This window comes from Meles meles, chromosome 20, assembly GCF_922984935.1.
Source record: "Meles meles chromosome 20, mMelMel3.1 paternal haplotype, whole genome shotgun sequence".
Taxonomy (NCBI): Eukaryota; Metazoa; Chordata; class Mammalia; order Carnivora; family Mustelidae; genus Meles; species Meles meles.
Window position 1 is genome coordinate 59,788,298 of NC_060085.1, and position 17,416 is coordinate 59,805,713.

Consider the following 17,416-nt stretch of genomic DNA (forward strand, 5'->3'; position numbering starts at 1 on the left):
CACTCTCTGTCAAATAAATCAAATATTAAAAAAAAAATACTGGCCCAAGTCTTCATGGGATGGAAGCGTGTATCTATGCTGCGGAGGCCAACATTCCTATGGGTTCCTCAGCTGCAGGGTTCCCAACAAGAAAAATGCTCCTGGCTGAGTCTGGTCAACGTGGCTTCAGGCCCTCCCTCTTCAAGGTGGCCTGGAGTCCCCGGGGCGGATGGGCCCCTCGGGGCTCTCTGGAGCGGAGTGTGCGTCTCGGCAAGGCCCCCCCCCCCCCCCCCCCCCGGGAACCAGAGCTCCAAGCCAGGTGTTCATAAGCCGGCTGTCCGGGAGAAGCACCGGGAGAACCTCTGGGAAGTCGTGTGTGGGGCCCCGAGGGGCTGAGACCTCAGTGGCCCTCTGTCTCACTGGTGGCTCCAGAGTGCCTCCAAGGTCCCCAGACACCCAGGCCGGGGCAAATAGGTGGGGGCCAAGAGACTCCTCTTGCGGGCAGTTCTGGAGTGAGGGGGCTGTGCTGGTGTGAGCCCCGCTGGGGCCGTCGGGCACCCAGCCCAGCAGGCAAGGGGCCTGGTGCCATGCAGGCACAGGCCCCGCCCCCGAGCGCTCCCAGCAGCCAACACTCGGAGCCAAGAGGTTTAGCAAAAATGTTTAATCTCTCCTTAATGTGTGTGTGTATTTACAAGTACTAAATCTGAAGAACAGTAAAATAGGAAATAGCCGTATATTTACACAATCCGCAGGCCGACCGCCCCGCCAGCCGCGCTGCTCCTGCAGGACAGCGAAAGCTGGGCGGGCAGCTCCGGCCCGCCAAGTGATCACTCTTCTTTTGGATGGGGCCTCTGTGGCGTTAAAGGACAGCTAACTGTGGGCTTCGTCTTAAAAATATCTTTCTTTCTCTCTAAATATATCTATTCTAGCTTGTGTAGCACCAACGACGTGAGCCATCAGATCCAGAACTGGGGAACCGGGGTGGGGTTACTCTGAGCAAGACCAAACCAGGGAGGGCAGGAGGGAGGTTTGGGGCCATCCGTCTGGGCCCCCCAGGTCCCTCTTCCACGGCCCCCAGTCCCAGCCCCTCAGGCCCTGGGTCGGGGAGTACAGGGCAAGCTCGAGGTATATGGAGAGACCAGGCTCCCAGAGGGAGGTGTGAGTCATCTGGGGGCACTCCTGAGACCCTGCGGGTTGGGGAAGGGCAGGGCAGCATGGGGAAGGCCGGGCAGGGGGTGGCGAGGCGTGGCCTACAGCAGGTAATAGCAGCAGTGTCGGGACAGGCTGGGAGCCCTTGCTTCCCACACTGAGGCCTGGATCCCCCGAGCCCCAGAGCAGCAGACGCTGCAGGCAACGGCGCCCACCCTCGTTGCGCAGAGCAGGGCTTCAGTTCCAGGCCCCTGCCAGGACCCCATGCCAGTGCCGCAGCCTGGAGTGGGAGCCCCTGCCAGAGGGTCGTGCAGAGGTGCCGGTAAGGTGCTGCACAGTTGGGAGGGCTGTGGGAAGTAGTGATGAGGAAGAGGCAGGGCCAACAGCATGTACCAGCGGGAAGGCTGGCATGGGACCTGCTGCAGGGGTGAGGCAGGCTGGGGACCAGCTCCATGGGCTCGCGTGTAAACAGGTACTGCTAAAGTGCTTGGCCTCCCTCTGCTACCACTGCCCTGCCTGCCCAACATCCAGGTGACAAGGGCACAGGGAGGGCCCCACCCTGGAACCTGTCGCCTCGCAGAGGCAGGCACGGGGGCTCGGCTCTGCGGGGACCAGGGAGGGCAGAGGAAGGGGCCAGAACTGGATTCTGAACAGGAGGGTCACAGGGGCTGAGCCCCAATCTGACCCTCACGGAACTGGAAGAAGGGGGGCTTCGCACAGAAGCCGGCACCCTGGGAAGACTTTCCGGGGGGAGGGGAACGGAGGCTTGGCCCCAGGCATGGCCAGGCAACATCAGAGGGGAGGCAGGAGTGCACCCGGGGACGAGAATCAAGGCCAGGGTGAGCGGCTACCAAAAGACAGTCAGATCTCCAGCAGGACCAGCCTCAACTCGGCTGTCCCGGGACGAGTCCACAGGGGCTGCGCTGGGGCAGGGGGCTGGCCGGAGCTCCAGCAGGGCACACACCGCAGCGGGAGGCCCGAGCCCTGCCCTGTGCCCATGGGACCCCCGGTCTGGCCTGTTCCAGCTGCTTTCTGCACCAGGAGCGCTCAGCCGTCATGGAGCTCCCCTACGGAAGGAAGCGGCCCTTGACCTGATCTCCAGGGTGTGGCTCACGCTGCTTAGGAGGGGGGGGGCCCCAAGACGGGCAGCCCGTGGGCACAGGGCTGGCCACAGTTAGCTGTCCCTTAAAGTCCATGGGAATCTTGAGTACCGTCAAAAAAGTGAACATGAAAAGGGGCCGGGCCGCTTGTTTGCGCTCACAAGTGACTGATTAATTAAAAAAACATAAAAAAAGGGGTCTAACAACCTCTAGTATTCAACACTTGCAGTTTTAAAAAGTTCAAGTCAGACTAAACGCTAGCACGGTCATGCAGGAATCCACGGCCCCGCGCACTGGACGCTCGAGGGGCCGGCGAGTTCTCTCCTCTGTACCCTGTCACAATGAAAACAGGGTGGCCCGCAGGTCGGGCGGCAGAGGCCTTGGGGGCGCGCCACTCAGGGAGGCCCTGGCCACTTCCACGACCATTTGGTATTGCTTTCCCACTGCCTCAACTTCCTTATTCTACATCGTAAAATTTCTCCTCCTCCAGTTAACTGTACAGGACCCCACTGGGGCTGGAGACTGAGGCTAGAGCCACATATATATATATATGTGTGTGTATATATATATATGTACAGAGTTCTTTTAATTAAAAATGTGTTCTTTCTTGCTGAGGGCCGGATGGGCAGAGCCAACCTCCAGGCCCTCTGGTCACTGTGTCCTACTCCCAGGGGCCCTGCCACAGCCCCGAGTGCCCACCCAGAGAGTTCCCCTAAAAAAAAACCCAAAACAAGTCCCCCCAGATGTCCCGCCGCCCGTGAGGGGCACTGCAGAGATGCTGGACTGGAAGCCACTGAAGGTGGGCATGGAGAGCAGGGGACACAGAGGGGTATGAGGGAGAAGGGTGGCCGGGGGCTGCTCCCAAGCCCCCACGCGGCCGGGAAGAGCACAGCCCACCCAGGGGCTGGTGCCAGGAGCGGCGTTGGGGGGGAATAAATAATGGGAACGTGCGCTCATGGCCCGGAGCCCCAGGCCCCAGTGGCTCCCAGAGGCACAGCCCTGAGGACAGGAGAGGAGTCACCGAGTCCTTCTGGAAGTCACGCAGGGGCGCTGAGCGAGCTGTTCTGCAGCCCCTCCATAGGAGGGAGCTGGGGCCTGTCTGGGCGAGGTTGACGTGGCGCTCCGGCCTCGGCCGCGGCCGCGAGAGCACGCGGTGAATTGGGAGGACGGTGGCGGTGGTGCAGCAGCGAGCGCTGGGGGTGCCAGACGCAGCAGGGGGGCAGCGGCAGGTGGACGACTTCGGCTCCCCGTGGCCGGGCCGCTGGCATTCGGCCTCCCCCGAGGATGCCATCCGGGGCCCGGGCCTCCCACTCTGCGCAGGACGCCAGGAACAGCGGGTGCCCTCCTTGCCCCTCGTCCTGGCCCTTCTGACCTCAGCAGCACAGCCTTGAGGAGATCGACTAGGCTGCCCCCTTCCCAGAGGGCTCCAGCCATCCCCCCAGGTCCGCGGTGGTCACCCTCTCCTTCCAAGAAGTCCCTGGTCACACCGGGGCTCCCCCACCCGCCCTGTGGTGAGCAGCTCTGGACGCAGGAGGTGCTGCAGGCATGGCCACCCACACCACGAGGAACCGGGGCCCTCGCCAGGCAGGAAGAGGAGGTGGAGGGCCAGGAGGACGCTGGACCACACGCCCGGCCCCGAGCGCCCCGGCACAGGCACAGTTGGGGGCGAGGCTGCCTCCGAGGCCTCCCAGCTCTGGCTGCCGGACAGAGGCCACCCATGCGGGCCCTCTCGCTCAACTCCCGCTGGGCGGTGACGGCCAAGGGTCTCAGCTGCTCAGGGCCATCGTGTCCACCACCTGCTCCAGCTTGCTCCGGAGCCGCTGCCGCCGCGCCTGCTCGTCCTTCTCCAGGGCTGTCAGGATCTGCGGGGGGAGGCGGGGCGTCAGCGGGCCCAGCCGGAGCTGCCTACTCCCATGGGGTGGGTACACAGAATCTCAGAGCAGGGGGTGCCCAGGGAGCACGTCACCCTGCCATGACCCGCGGGGACTCTGGAGCCGGTGCCGCGCTGAGGGGCCTGGGTTGAGCCTGGACTCCCAGGATCCCCGTGTAAACAAGTCCCCCAGGTCAGTATGGCAACCCGGGCTTTCATCAGAGCCAGCCCTTGGAGCCCTCTCGGTGCAGGTCTGTCTGAGCAGGGCCTGGCCTCCTGGGGCATGGACACCTCACAGCCGGCTCTGCACCCCAGCTCTGCCTGAGGCACTGAGCACTTGCTGGACCCTCTGCCTGTGCTCCTGGGTCCTGTTGCCTGTAAGCCCTCCGGTATACAGCCTGCCGCCGCCTCCCTGCACCCAGGTCCCCCAACCCACCTCCTGTTTCTCTGCGCCCCTTACAGGAGGACTCCTCAGAAAGGACTGCTAGCTTCTCCCGCTTCCCCTTGAGGGCCGCAAAAAGGTGGGCTTCCGTCCCCACCCTGCAGGTCACTTGTCCTCCCCGGCACTTGGCCGTCGGCCGTGGCCTATCCCTGGCTCTCAGTCCCAAGTCTCTGCCTGCCCCTCCCGGCTCTGGACTCACCTCTGCGGCTGCCTCCTCCACTCCTACATAGGTGCCTCCTTCTCTCAGCTGCCGACCCCACACTTGGGCCCAGAACCCGAGACTCTTGCACTCTCCAGTCTGCCCCCTCACACTTGAATAGCTGGACGCCCCTGAGACCCATACCTCCTGCAGCCTGCCCTACTTCCTGTCTCTCAGCCGCAGGTCTGGAGATGGGCCCACACCCAGTCAGAGAGGCAACACCCAGTCCCTGAACCCCACGGCCCAGCAGCATGGCTGCAGCCTCTGCTGGTCCCTGCCTCCCTCTCGTCCCCTGCTATCTGGCAGTCCAATCACGGCTCCAAACCCTGACTGCCCATCTCACTCGGGGAACAGCCCACGTTCCCTGAGGCCTGCACACCAAGGGACGAACCCTGCCTCAGCCTTCCCTGCTCCTCCCCCAGGGCCAGCTGATTCAGCATCCTGGCCTCTGTGGTCCTGCCACAGAGCCCACACTGGCCTCAGGGCCCTAGCACTGGCCAGGCCCATCCTGCTGCTCTAGGCCTTTGTGTCTTCTCCAGTCCAGCCTGTAAGTCCATCCTCCCTCCCCAGACAGCTCAGGGAGCCCCAGCTCCGCACAGATGCCTAGGAGGCCTCCTGAAGCCTCACTCCAAGTCAATGGGGGAAGGTGCGGAAACTTGAGGAAAGATCCACTGCCCTGCCCTGGAGAGAGCCACCCAGGCAGATAAATCCTGTAAACAGGGCCCTCAGGGCACAGTCACTACCTGACCCACAGTCTCCACCTGGGAAAGACACAGCGGTCCACTCCCCCACACCCCACGGTGACCAGAAGCACGATCCCTGAGCTAGTATAGCCCAGGCTTGGCAGGGAGTCACAACAGCATTCCCTCCCTGCCCTAGTGAGCGAGGAGGCCAGTCGGGGTGCCGAGGGGGAACAGCAGGCGCCCGGCCAGACTGAGACATGGGGCGGGGCCGGGGTAGCTGCAGGGGCTTTGTCAGGGGCGTGTGCCTGGCAGCATCGGGCAGGGGTCTGAGCCGGGCGGGCAAGAAGCAGCGCACATGCTCACCTCGTCCTTGTACTTGGTGATGTAGGAGTAGATCTCGTGCAAGGCGCTCATGCTGTTGAACTGGCTCAGGTGCAGCCGCGACTGCTCCGCCAGGTAGGCACTCATGTCCTGGTCGCTGATGGCGGGCATCTTGGCAATGTCCGCGTAGTACCTGTGGGGGGGGTAGCAGGGGGGCCGGGGCAGCAGATGGGCCGAGGGCGGCAGGGGGGCGGTGAGCCGAGTCCTGGCCCCTCCCCCGCCCATCTGCCCAGCGGGTGCTGCCTACCTCTCCACCCAGCTCTTGTAGTTGGGGATGTCCTTGGCGTAGAGCAGCTTGTTGGAGGGCGAGTCCTTGCCTAGCTTGTGCTCGGACGTGGAGCACGAGTCCATGAAGGTCTGGGCCACCACGGACAGGCAGGCGTCCGTGATGCTGCTCTTGTGGATGTCGAACACGAACTGCGGGTTCTTGATCACGTTCACCCAGAAGCGCAGGGGCAGGCTGTGGGTGTGCCCAGGTGCACGGTCAGACAGGGCCTCGGCGTCCCTTCCGGTTGGCTTAGGAAAGGGCCCATCCCGAGGGCCTGCAGTCCTCCTGGCTCCAACCCTCACACTGGTCACGGACGTCCGCAGATGTGGGAAAACTGAGGCCCCGAGAGAGCCAGGACTCCCGGTGACCGCATCCTTACCTTCCAGTACTTCCTGAAGGGTAGCCCCCCACACCCCCCATCCACAGGCACACAGAGGTGAGACGTACAGACCCAACAGTGCCCCCTCACCTTTGGGTCCCCCCTGCGCATGGCCACAGTCCTCCTAGGCCTGCTCACATCAGGGTCACACACACAGCCGGGCTGGCTCACCCCCATGAAAGGCACACACCCATGCAGGCACACCACGGGGCTGGCTCGCACCTAGACAGGCTCCCCTCCAGGGGAAGGCTCACCACCAAGGCAGGTCACACCTGGGCTGGCTCACCCCTCCGACCCAGATGGGCCCTGGAAGCAAGACCGGGAAGGGGTCCAGGAGACACAGCCCCAGAGAGCTGACCTCTTCATCCAAAACCCCCCTCTGGGACAGCCATCAGCTAAGGTATGCACAAGCCACTAGCCCATGTTAACTGTTTAAATTAAAAAGAATTAGGGGCACCTGGGTGGCTCAGTGGGTTAAAGCCTCTGCCTTCGGCTCAAGTCATGTTCCCAGGGTCCTGGAATCGGGCCCTGAGTTGGGCTCTCTGCTCAGCAGGGAGCCTGCTTCCTCCTCCTCTCTCTCTCTCTGCCTGCCTCTCTGTTTACTTATTATTTCTGTCAAATAAATAAATAAATCTTTTAAAAATAAATAAATAAAAAAAATAAAAATAATCAAATGAAGTTAAAAATCCAGATTTCTGGTTGTACTCATTCAAGGCTGAGCATATCAAATGCTCAGTAGGGATACATGGCTGCTAGCCAAGGCTCTGAAGAGCACAGATCTAGAATGTTTCATCATCACAGAAAATTACCCTGGACGATGCAGACCTGTATGGCGCTGCCTCCTCTCTAGTGCCCCATGGAACCCTCTCACGGAGCACAGGTGGAGCTGGAGGCCCCAACAAGGGCCAAGGCTCCATCCCAGATTTGTGAAGCAGCAGCATGTAGAGCTCAAAGTTCTAGGAGGGCTAAGGTTACCAGGGGACTAGGGAGGAAGAGGCCAGAGGCCAAAGCCACGGCAGGAGCTCCTGTAAGGATAGGGCGAATGGTGCCGAGGGCCCAAGGTCAAGTTCAGAGAGAGGAAAGCCAGCGTGGGCAGTGGCTGTTGGCCCTGTGGGGGGCGGGGAGAGAGCTTCAGGAACGCGGGCTCTCACTGTCCTCCTCACCGCAGCCAGCCAGCATGGCTGTTCCACTGCTCCAGCTTCTCACACACAAGCCCGCACACCCAGAGACACTCGTGAATGCACAGGCACACACACACACACACACAAAAGTGTCCACCTCCCACCCCTAAGGCAGGTCCTGCAAGTTGGAGCAGAGGACCTGGGTGGGGAGGTGGCAGACGCCCCCAAGATGGGTCAATCAGGAAGGCCCGCCCACAGAGGGGCTGGTCTCAGCGTGGGTGTGGTGAGCCTGGGGGCCTTTCTCCTCACCTGGGCAAACCTGTCCCTGGGGCCAGCCCCCCCAGGCCCCGTAGCCCCACCTTCCCCAGCCCGATGCCCTGCCCCCGGGCCGCACCCCTGCACCCGCCACGGCGGCCCTCCGGAACCTACCAGTTGCTCTTCCAGGTGTGGCGCACGTCGGAGTCGTGGATCTGGTGCTGGTCGGCCTGCTCGTCCAGGAAGTCGAACATGTACTTGATGGCCAGCGGCAGGGCTGAGCCCCGGTGCGCTGTGCTGAAGATGGTCTCGAACAGGTCGTCCACAAACTTCTGGAGCGTGCCCTGCAGGCAGGAGACGGCACAGAGCTCCAGGAGGGACACCGGGCTGCCCCAACGCCTTCTGGTGCACCCAGGCCTGTGTGGCCATAGGATAAGGCCAAGAGGGAAGGGATCTACTCTGACCACGACTTTCTGAGGCCTGGGCCTGGGTGTCTCTGCCACGTTCCCCACCACCCGCCCACCAAGGCCTACTTTGGTGGCCAGCAGCCGCGTCAGGTAGATCTCTGAGACCATCTTGCTGCCTCGGTCGCCCTCCCGCTGATCCAGGTGGTCGTGGTTCTTCACCAGGTGCCACAGCTTGGTGCCACTCTCCAAGTCGGGCGTGATCATGGGGGTGCGTGACCGCAGGCTGTCGGGGCTGCTGGCTGTGCGCAGCATGCTCTCTGTGGGGACCCCGGCCGTCAGTGGGGTGCCCTCCATGCCTAGCACCCATGCCCACCCTGCTGCTGGCTGGGCGGCCTTGGCAGCTCCCCCATCCGAGCTGGAAACTGTGGAGTCAACTGCCCCACCACCCTAGGTTGCTGGGGACAGATAGAGACATTGAGGCGATGGCAGAAAGGACCACTAATGCATGATCTGGAGAACGGGAAAGGGAGCCTCCACGAAGGAGGAAAAAGCCATCTCTCCAAGTGACGAGCCATTAAGAAGCCCCATCCCAGCCTGTGGCAGGGAGCCGCGGGGAGGCGCCCATCCAGGCCTGCGGGCCCTGCTGTCCCCATGCACCCGCTCACCGTATCTGCTGAGAGACTTGGTAAAGGTGGACGAGTTGGAGATATTGTAGGCAGATGTCTGCTTGGGCACCAGGGCCACTGAGGACCCATCTGTCACCTGCGGGCAGAGGACCAGGAGACATGTGACCCCTCATCGGGCCCAGAGGACACCCCTGTTCTGGTTCTGAGCCTGGAGGCTAGTCGCCTCACTGCTCCAGGCCTCAGTTTCCCCAGCAGTGCACCTGCAGGGCTGTGTGGGCCCCTACATCCTCTTCTTGGGATGTACTGCCCAGAGCTAGAGGAGCCTGGACAATGGCTCCTGCACTGCCCGGGAGCCCCGGGAGGAGAGGCCCAGCCTTGGCCACCAGAGGGTCAGGAAGTCGGGGGGGTCACCTGGTAGTGAGCCAGTGTGTTCAGCCTCTTCCAGTCGTTGTCAATCTTGGTGGTGACATCCTCATCTTGCAGGATGATGCGGGCCATGCGGCCTTGGCGCCACTCTGGAGGGAAGAGAGCGCTGGAGGAGCGGGCCATTGGGGCAGGTGCCTCCCACCTACTGCTCCCTCTGCCAGATCCTGGCCTCTCCCAGCAGAGGGGACGGACAGGCCCCAAGGGGACAGGGTGCCCTATGGACACTCAGTGAGAGGTCTGGAACAGCAGAGTAAGGGAGACACAAGGCTTCTCCCCTCCTCGAGGCTAGGCTCCCTTCCCGGCTCTGGCTGAGCAGGACACACACACCACTGCAGGGAGGCCCTGTGTCCCTGCCCCGCCCATACCTCCTCTGGCAGCCCTACCCCCGCCCCATGGCAGCTGCTCTGCTGTGGATATGTCCTGCCTTCCAGGGCTCTAGGCCCACCTCCTCGGCCTGGCATTTAAGGCCCCAGCACTGGCTGCTCTGGTCACCGCGACCACGGGACCCCAGGCCCTCTACCTCTGCTGCCTGCTCTAGCCCTTCCAGCTCTGCAGATGCGCCTACCTGTCTGGCTCACGAGCCAAGTGGCCCCCCACGCCAGCCCTGACAGCCTCCCAGCTCCTACGGTGCACGGGGACCCACTCCCTGCCTCTCTCCCCTGAAGGACAGTGGCTCCTGAAGCAGACTTCCTGCTTCTCCCCTCTACCCTGGCCAGCAGCAACTTCCCAGAGCTCAGCCCAGACCACAGCCCCTCCCACAGAACCCCCCATGGCTTCCAGCACCTCCAGGCCAGCACCCAGCATCCAGCTCACTGCCTGTGGCCTCTGACAGTACCCCGGGGCTGCCCTGCGACCTCAGGCTCACAGAGCCCAACTTCCCGAAGCCCCCCAGTGGCACCACTGCCAAGCTGCAGCCAGGCTCACCCAGGTCCATGTCCCCAGCCTTTGGCCGCTGGGAGTAGGGCACGCCCTTGTACACGGCATCCAGCAGCTTCTCCTTGACCTGAGTCACCGTGTCGCAGTTCAGCCCCTTCACCGGCACCTCGGGTGCATTCTCATTCTCGGGGTTCACACAGTTCAGGGTCTGTGGGCAGGGAAGGGGGCAGTATCAAACCCTGGCTCACCAGGGGCACACGCTGCGCTGGGGAGCACGGGGAGGGCAGAACTGCATGGGATGGCCGGGCTCGCGCTCACCAGGGTCTTGTAGTCGATCTGCTGCCGGATGAGCTTATCCTCGCTCAGGGAGTAGCGGGCCTCGCCCGTGATGGCGTCAATGGGGCCCTTCTCCATCTGCTGCTTGATGGCGCAGTAGAGCATGAAGAGCGGCTCCCCTGCGCACTCCTGCAGCGGGAAGTGGGTCAGGCAGCGTCCAGGATACCTGGGGGCTTCCGCCTCTGCCCCCCCCCGCCCCCCACGCAGCTGTGTGCACGCTTCCCGCAATGAAAGAGGCAAGTGGAACCCTGGTTTGAGAGCCCCATGAAGACAGTGCAAGAGAACAAATGGGCCACTGAAGCTGCCCCTATGAGCTCCCAAGTGAAAACTCTAGCGTGGCCTCAACCACAAGGGCCGGGAGCACACGGAGAGAAATGCTTCGTGGCCAAGCTGGGTTTATGCCAAGTAAGACCCAGGCTGGTACACTCCCCGCTGAAGCTTCCCCAGTTCAGGCCTCAGTGGGCCCAGCACCACAGTCTACTGCCTGTGCTCCAGAACCCCGCTTGTCGGAGGCCGAGAGGAGCAACCAGCACCACACACAGGACAAAGCCTAGGCTCCCGGGCCCACCCCACAGCCCCAGGCATGTGGACCCTGGGCCTCACGGCACTGCCTAAAGCAGCGGGCTGGATGTCGGAGGCCCACCCAGCTGGGACCCGGCCCTGCCGGCAGAGGACCGCCCCTCCTTCCATCACTGGAGCGCAGTAAGCCAATGCAACCATGGGTGCAGACACACTGACCCGGAGCAGCGACTGTCCAGCACTGTGGGACACAGGAGTCCATTACCAAGACACCCTGAGGGGGGCCCCTCTGCTTTGCCCCTGCCTCTGACCACTTTCTCTCTGGTTCCCCACACTGTGGCCACCAAGGCCATTGCCTATACCTCCAAGAGCTCAGTGCGTCCCCGCCTCAACCCCCCTACAACCAGAAATTTCTCCCAAGGTCTCTGCTGTGGACAAAGGCAGCCCAGGCCAGGCTCAGGCACCCGGCCTTGCAGCAGGTATGGGCAGGGAGTCCCAGCATGGTCACCTGCCCCCTCGTGGCCCTGGGCCATCCCCTCCAGCCCAGCATGTTCCCTCATGTGCATGGTGAAGGGGCAAACAGGAATTGGAAGAAGGGGTGCTCTGAGTAAACGTGGCCTCCCTGTCCCTGTCCCTCTACTCACCATCCCCCATGTCTCCGCCCCTCCACAAAGCAGGCCCTGAAGGCGATTCTAAAGCACAACCCTCAGATGGCACCAGGCCCATGCACCCTGTCCGTCTGTGGCTCCAGAGTCCCACGCACACAGCACACACACAACCAGCCCAGCTTCTCAGACCGGATGTCAGAATGAGCCCCCTTTCTCTCGGGGCAGAGAGTCAGGGCCAGACAGGGAGGAACAGAGGCAGGGCTTCCCTCGGCTTACAGAACACCATTTTACAAGCACGTAAGTATCCTTTGCAATCGGCACAGAAGCGAGTTTCCACAAGAAGGGCACGAGTCTGTCACCGGCCACCAGTTCTGTGTAATGGTAATGTCGCTTACAAAGGCACCTGCTACGTGCCCAGGATTGAGAGTGCTGCTGTCCCCTCCCACCGTGGGCCCCATGCGACAAGCCCTGGCTCGGCTCCCCCAGCTCCCCCAGGTTGAGCTGGCACACACCTCGAGGGCCTTTCTCCCCTGGTCTGGCTAACTCCTTCCCTTCCTTCACACTTGTGCTCAAGTCCCTTATCCGCCTGACTTCCTGCCCCTTCTCACCTGCCCTCGTGCCCCATCCACACCTCTCCCCCCAACTCAGGGTAAGACCCTGTCCTAGGCACCTCCAAGGGTCCGCTGCTATCCCCGACTCAGTGAGAACCCTGGCAACTGAGGTCCACAGCCAAGAAGCAACCACAGTCTAAGTGAGCCCCAGGCCACCTGCGCCAGCCCCATCTACGGCCCCTGAGCCCCACTGCCTATGACCCTGGCCACCTGCAGGACATCAACCAGACACCAGAGACCAGGCAGGAGCACGCGCGACGCACGCACACTGGACCACAATGGGGTCCCGCCACCCCCCACCTCTCAAGACTGCGGGCCTGTCTGCCAAGCCTTCAGATTTTAAGGGAAGCCAGACGTTTATGTCTGAATCATCTTATTTCTAAATGGCGAGTAACCCGTCTCACTACTCACATCCCAAACAAAACCCACCTGGACCCATAGCTCGCTTCCACCCCTTTCTGAGGCTGGCCATGGGCCTCCAGGGCTCGTCTTCTGAGGGTGGGGGCCTGTCTAAGTAACAGAGAAGGCCCAGGCGGCCACCCTCTCCCAAAAACAGTCACCAACAAGAGCCCCCAAGGCTGGCCAGCACTGGGTGCCGGACACACAGAAGCCCCTTCCCAGACATCCCCTCCATCCCTGGCCCCAGGCCATGGGCTCAGCCACTGAGACGTGAGCCTGGGTCCAAACTCCAGCTCAGCCAGACGCTCACCACCTCTGGGGTGTCCGCTCCCACCTCGGGGCTGGGTGAGGTGTGGTCAGCCTCCAGGAGGAGGAGGAGGAGGAAAGAGGCTAACGGGACACATGTCCTGGGGGAGTTCCTGCTGAGAACCGGTCCCAAGCTGAGCCCCTCTGGGCTGAGACACCCGCCCCCCCATGCCCGTCCCTCTTCCTTCTATTGCCCTTGAGCCCACCCGCCTGCCCGACACCCCATCTTGGACGTTCCCTCCTCCTCAGCCGCCACCTACCTTCAGGAATTTATACAAAAGGAAGGTGAACCAGTTGGTCAGCATCTTCTCTGCCACTGACTCAGTCCTGGGGGCACAACATGGACGGGGGTTGGGGCTTGACTCCACCGCCCACTGCGCCTGCCGCACCGCCGCCCGGGGCGCTGAAGGGGCTGCCCTGGAAATCCCAGCCCTCTGCCCCAGAGAGCCCGGCTTCTGAGTGGGACCACTCTGGCTTCGTGCCGCCGGGTGCCCAAAGTGGCATGGCCCGGGGCAGGGTCCCCGCACCCAACACGCCGGCTCGGCCTCCCTTGTCCGCGGAAGTCTGGGCTTACCGCCGCAGCAGCAGCTTGGGGTGGTTCTTGCTCTCCAGGTTCTTCTCAATGAGGTCAGACAGAAGCTGCTTGAGCACTCCCGTGGCATACTCCATCTCACCCTGCAGGGCTGTCATGATGAGCGAGGCCACATTGCCTCGGTCCCGCATGGAGAAGCTGCGCTGGGCCTCCAGCGTGCGGATGAAGGTCAGCAGGAAGTGCTTCTTGGTGAGCAGCTGCCCGAACAGCGTCAGTGACTTCTCCACATTGGCCTGCACCTGGGGGAGGAGGGGAGGCCCATGCGCATGCTCAGACCCAGAGGGGCACCCAGCCCCCACACGAGAGGCAGGACAGGAAGGCTGAAGGCAGGGCCAGAGAGGGGGTCTTGCAAGAGGGTGACACGTTGCCCTAATAGGTCCCGGGGCCTCAACTGTCCTCGGCAGAGGGAACGTGTCCAGGAAGCTACTTGAGAAGCCCATCACAGGCAGGGACCGGGGCAGACCAGTGTCAGCGCAAGGTGCAGAACGAGGGCCACCCTCCTTGCAGTCGGACCCTGGAACCACCATCTCCTGCAGCCTTCCTCCCATAGCTAGGAGGAAACTGAACTCAATGCCCCATCTGCTGGGCACCAGCAAAGCACAGCCATGTCTCAGTCTGCACTCACAACAGAAATCACCGTCCCCACGCCACAGAGGACAACGAAGTCCAGAAGAGAAAGAGGCTTGTTCAGGGCCATGTGACATGGAGTGGGGAAAGGGGGTGGAATGCAGGCATGGCTGGCTCTAGGGACCCTACTCTCTCTCTTAGGCACAGCAAAACTGGAGATTCCCCACCAGACTATGCTGGAAGCTGCCGGAGCCACTGCTGCCAGCCCAGGAAAATAGATGACAAGACCCAAGTAGAACATAGTCATAACTAAGGGAACATTCAGACGGACACAGCAGATGGTCACATCAGGAAAGAGACGTGATAAAGCATGTGGAGCCCTCAATGTGGCAGCCATCCCAGGGATGAGAGCTGCTGAGCAGCCCTGGTTATCCGGGCCTGAGCCAGAGTGACAGGAAGGCCCATTCCAGCAGAGCTCAAGAGGGACTATCCCACCAACAGAGCTGCAACAGAGAATGGGCTCCCCCACATCCAAAGCATGCAAAGATGGGATGCCCTTGGCCAGATAGCATGACCGAGCTGATTTGCTGAGCCCCTTCCTGTTCCTAGCTGAGGAATGGGCTCCTAGCCTGTCTCTGGGGAGCCCCTAGAGAACTTCGGGGCCAGCCCTCTTCCTCTCAGCAAGCTCATGCCCATAGCCCGAGTACCATCAACAGCTCCACAAACCAAAAGCCCAGCTCCATGAGGGCCACCATTCTGCCATCAGCCCCACACTCACCCCAAAGAGCCATGAAAACTCCTGCTGGGCCCCCCACCTCCCAGCCCACACAGCAGCAGCCCCCTGTCCTGTGAAGGTCAGCATCCGAACCAGCCAGGAGATGGGCCCGGTGAATGGGCACTGTGACACACAACGCTCCCAAGGCCTCACTGGAACAGAGGCACGCCCCAGTGAGCCTGAGCTCCAGCCAGGGCGACTGGCTGGAATGCAGGCCAGCCCCGCCCCAGGCCCCCACCGGCCCCATCTCCCCACCATAGCAGAAGCACTACAGGGAGCCGAGGGCCCTGCCTCACAAGGCCCCTTCCAACCCGTCTGGGTCATCCCCCAGGGGTCCCAGGAGCAGGCAGACGTTCCCGTGAACTCCAACTGACAGCCCACCTCCATCTCCTTGAGCACTGGATGGTCCTCGATCCCGGGGAAGAGCACCCGCATGGCATATGTCCGGTAGTCAAGGAACGGGATGCCGGCACCATCCAGGTCGTTGGTCAGCTCGTGGATGTCTGTCTGCAGCTCCGCAAAGGCTGCAGCCACACAAGGTGTCAAGGCAGGTACCCCTCCAGCCCCAGCAGCACCCCTCAGGCTCTGCTGCTCCCTGGCTGGATAACCTGCAGGAAACTCCCAGTTCTCCCAACGCTGACATGCAGACATAACTTCTGTCCCTCTGATGGGTCACAGGAGGCAACAGACAAGAGCAGAGAAGGTGGCATGCCTGGGGCCAGGCTGAGAGGGGCTTCCTGCAGTTAACCCTGGCAGCGGGGGGCAGGGAAGCTCTGGGGGCCGGCTTCCTCTACTACCTAAGGGCACACATCGCTCGCTCTGGCTCCCAGGCCATAGCTGCCAGGAAGAAGAGGGATGTGGCCAGGGAGAGGAGACAGGAGGCTCTCTCCAGGCCCCTGAGCCCTCCACTCTGACAACCACCACACGCAGGGCTCCATCGCCCACCCTGCTTGGAGCAGCTCTGTTTCTTTCAGAAACAAAGGCAGGCAGGGCTAGGGCAGGCCTCAACAGAACATTCCAGAGCTGTGAGGTGTCTGCCCTGCAGCACCACGGGGGAGGCACTATCTGATCATGAGCCAGAGGAATGCCAGGCGGGCTCGGGCCGACTGGCAGGTTTAATTAAGAGCGGGGACCTTCATCTCCTGGGCGCTCTGGTTATCACCGCCTGGCCGGCCCTGCAACACCCGCTGGCCTCTGCCCCCCACACCGTGCTGGCAGATACAGGCGTCCTGTGTGCTGGCCGCGGCATACAGCTGCCCCCTCCCAAGGTTTTCCCTGCCCACGGAGCTCCCCATCCAGGCCACCTGACTCCCACCCAAGGCTCACACACCTGCCTGTGGCCTGCGGGATGGGTGAGCTGGTCAATGACCTTTCAGTGACCAGATGGGACATTCTAATCCCCATGAAGCTACCAACAGCCCAATGTCAGGCTTGCTGCAGGCACAAGGCCCCCATGCAGCAGCCATTCCCAGGGCCTCACACCCTGCCTCCTGCTCAGGTCCCTTTCCTCATGCCCCAAACAGAAACTCTCCCACCACTTGCCTTCCAGAGCTACGGCCAGCATCTGCAAAATATCTGAGGTTGCTCTTAGCACCTAAGACAGATCCTTCACCTGTCAGCGACCATGAGTGTGGCTCCATCCACCCCTTGCAACCGCCCCAGCAAGCCAAGAGCCATGAAGAGACAGGGGCCATCCCAGGCTGGCCCAGGGCCCAGGTCACCCAGCCCTGCAATGCCACCTCGCAGCATCCAGAGAAGCTAAGCAGGTCTGAGGTTGGCCATCATAGGCCAAGGTTACTGTCTGGTGCCTAGAGCCTGCAGCACACACAGCAGCCAAACCTGCCCCCCCTCAAGTGGCCACCATGCAGCCCAGGGTCTCCATCCTAGGCCATGAGGCTTCCCTGCAGCCCCCAACATGTATGCCCACCTCTCTTCTGCCCACCCTGCAGCAGTACCCTCGGCGCATGGGCAGGGAGAGCAGTATCTGCTCTGCTGGGGAGGCGCCTGGGCCTGGGGCACACTGGCCTCTCTGGGTCATGTGGGACGGAGGTGGGATGGCCACTGCCTGCCAGGACACATCCCCTTCTCTGGGGTACCCCCTCCTGCCTTTGGGGTCTGCCAACTCTCACTGGGGGGCTGCCAGGAGAGCAGGTTTTAGAGAAGGGGGGGGGCGTGTGAGCAGGCATGGCATCAGGGACTGGGTGGGGCCGGGCCCAGCAGGAAGGCTGAGCTTGCCCCCTGCGCTGGCCCTGGCACCCCGGGGAGAGACTGCTGAAGATACAGCTGAGGGTCCGGGCCGCCGGTGCTGGAAGCCAGCCTGCGCCCCAGACTCGCTCTGCACAAAAGCCCACACGAAGGCCCTGAGCTGATCTCCACCACTCACACAGCAGGGTCCTAAGGGACACACGCCCCTCATAGGAGGCTAGGCTGAAACCTTATTCCCAGGATACCCCTAGAAGACAAAGACCACGACCGGCCAAGGTGCGTATGTACTCAGGGCCTAAAAAGAGGGCCCCGGCTCAATGGTACCATGCCTGACCCC

At 62.3% G+C, this 17,416-nt stretch overlaps 1 protein-coding gene across 1 annotated transcript in view; it reads right to left on the bottom strand.

Moving 5' to 3' along the window:
• Window positions 1-625: 625 nt before the first annotated feature.
• PLXNA1 (plexin A1) overlaps window positions 626-17,416 on the bottom strand; it is a 49,346-nt gene continuing 32,555 nt past the window's right edge. The window contains exons 21-32 of the mRNA XM_045990673.1: window positions 15,256-15,398; window positions 13,515-13,771; window positions 13,201-13,267; window positions 10,480-10,626; window positions 10,210-10,369; window positions 9,271-9,374; window positions 8,899-8,995; window positions 8,360-8,550; window positions 8,001-8,170; window positions 6,051-6,263; window positions 5,786-5,936; window positions 626-4,090 (exon numbers count right to left, since the gene is read on the bottom strand). Coding sequence (XP_045846629.1) covers window positions 3,995-4,090; window positions 5,786-5,936; window positions 6,051-6,263; window positions 8,001-8,170; window positions 8,360-8,550; window positions 8,899-8,995; window positions 9,271-9,374; window positions 10,210-10,369; window positions 10,480-10,626; window positions 13,201-13,267; window positions 13,515-13,771; window positions 15,256-15,398 — 1,796 coding nt within the window. The 3' untranslated portion in view covers window positions 626-3,994. The remainder of the gene's footprint in view (window positions 4,091-5,785; window positions 5,937-6,050; window positions 6,264-8,000; window positions 8,171-8,359; window positions 8,551-8,898; window positions 8,996-9,270; window positions 9,375-10,209; window positions 10,370-10,479; window positions 10,627-13,200; window positions 13,268-13,514; window positions 13,772-15,255; window positions 15,399-17,416) is intronic.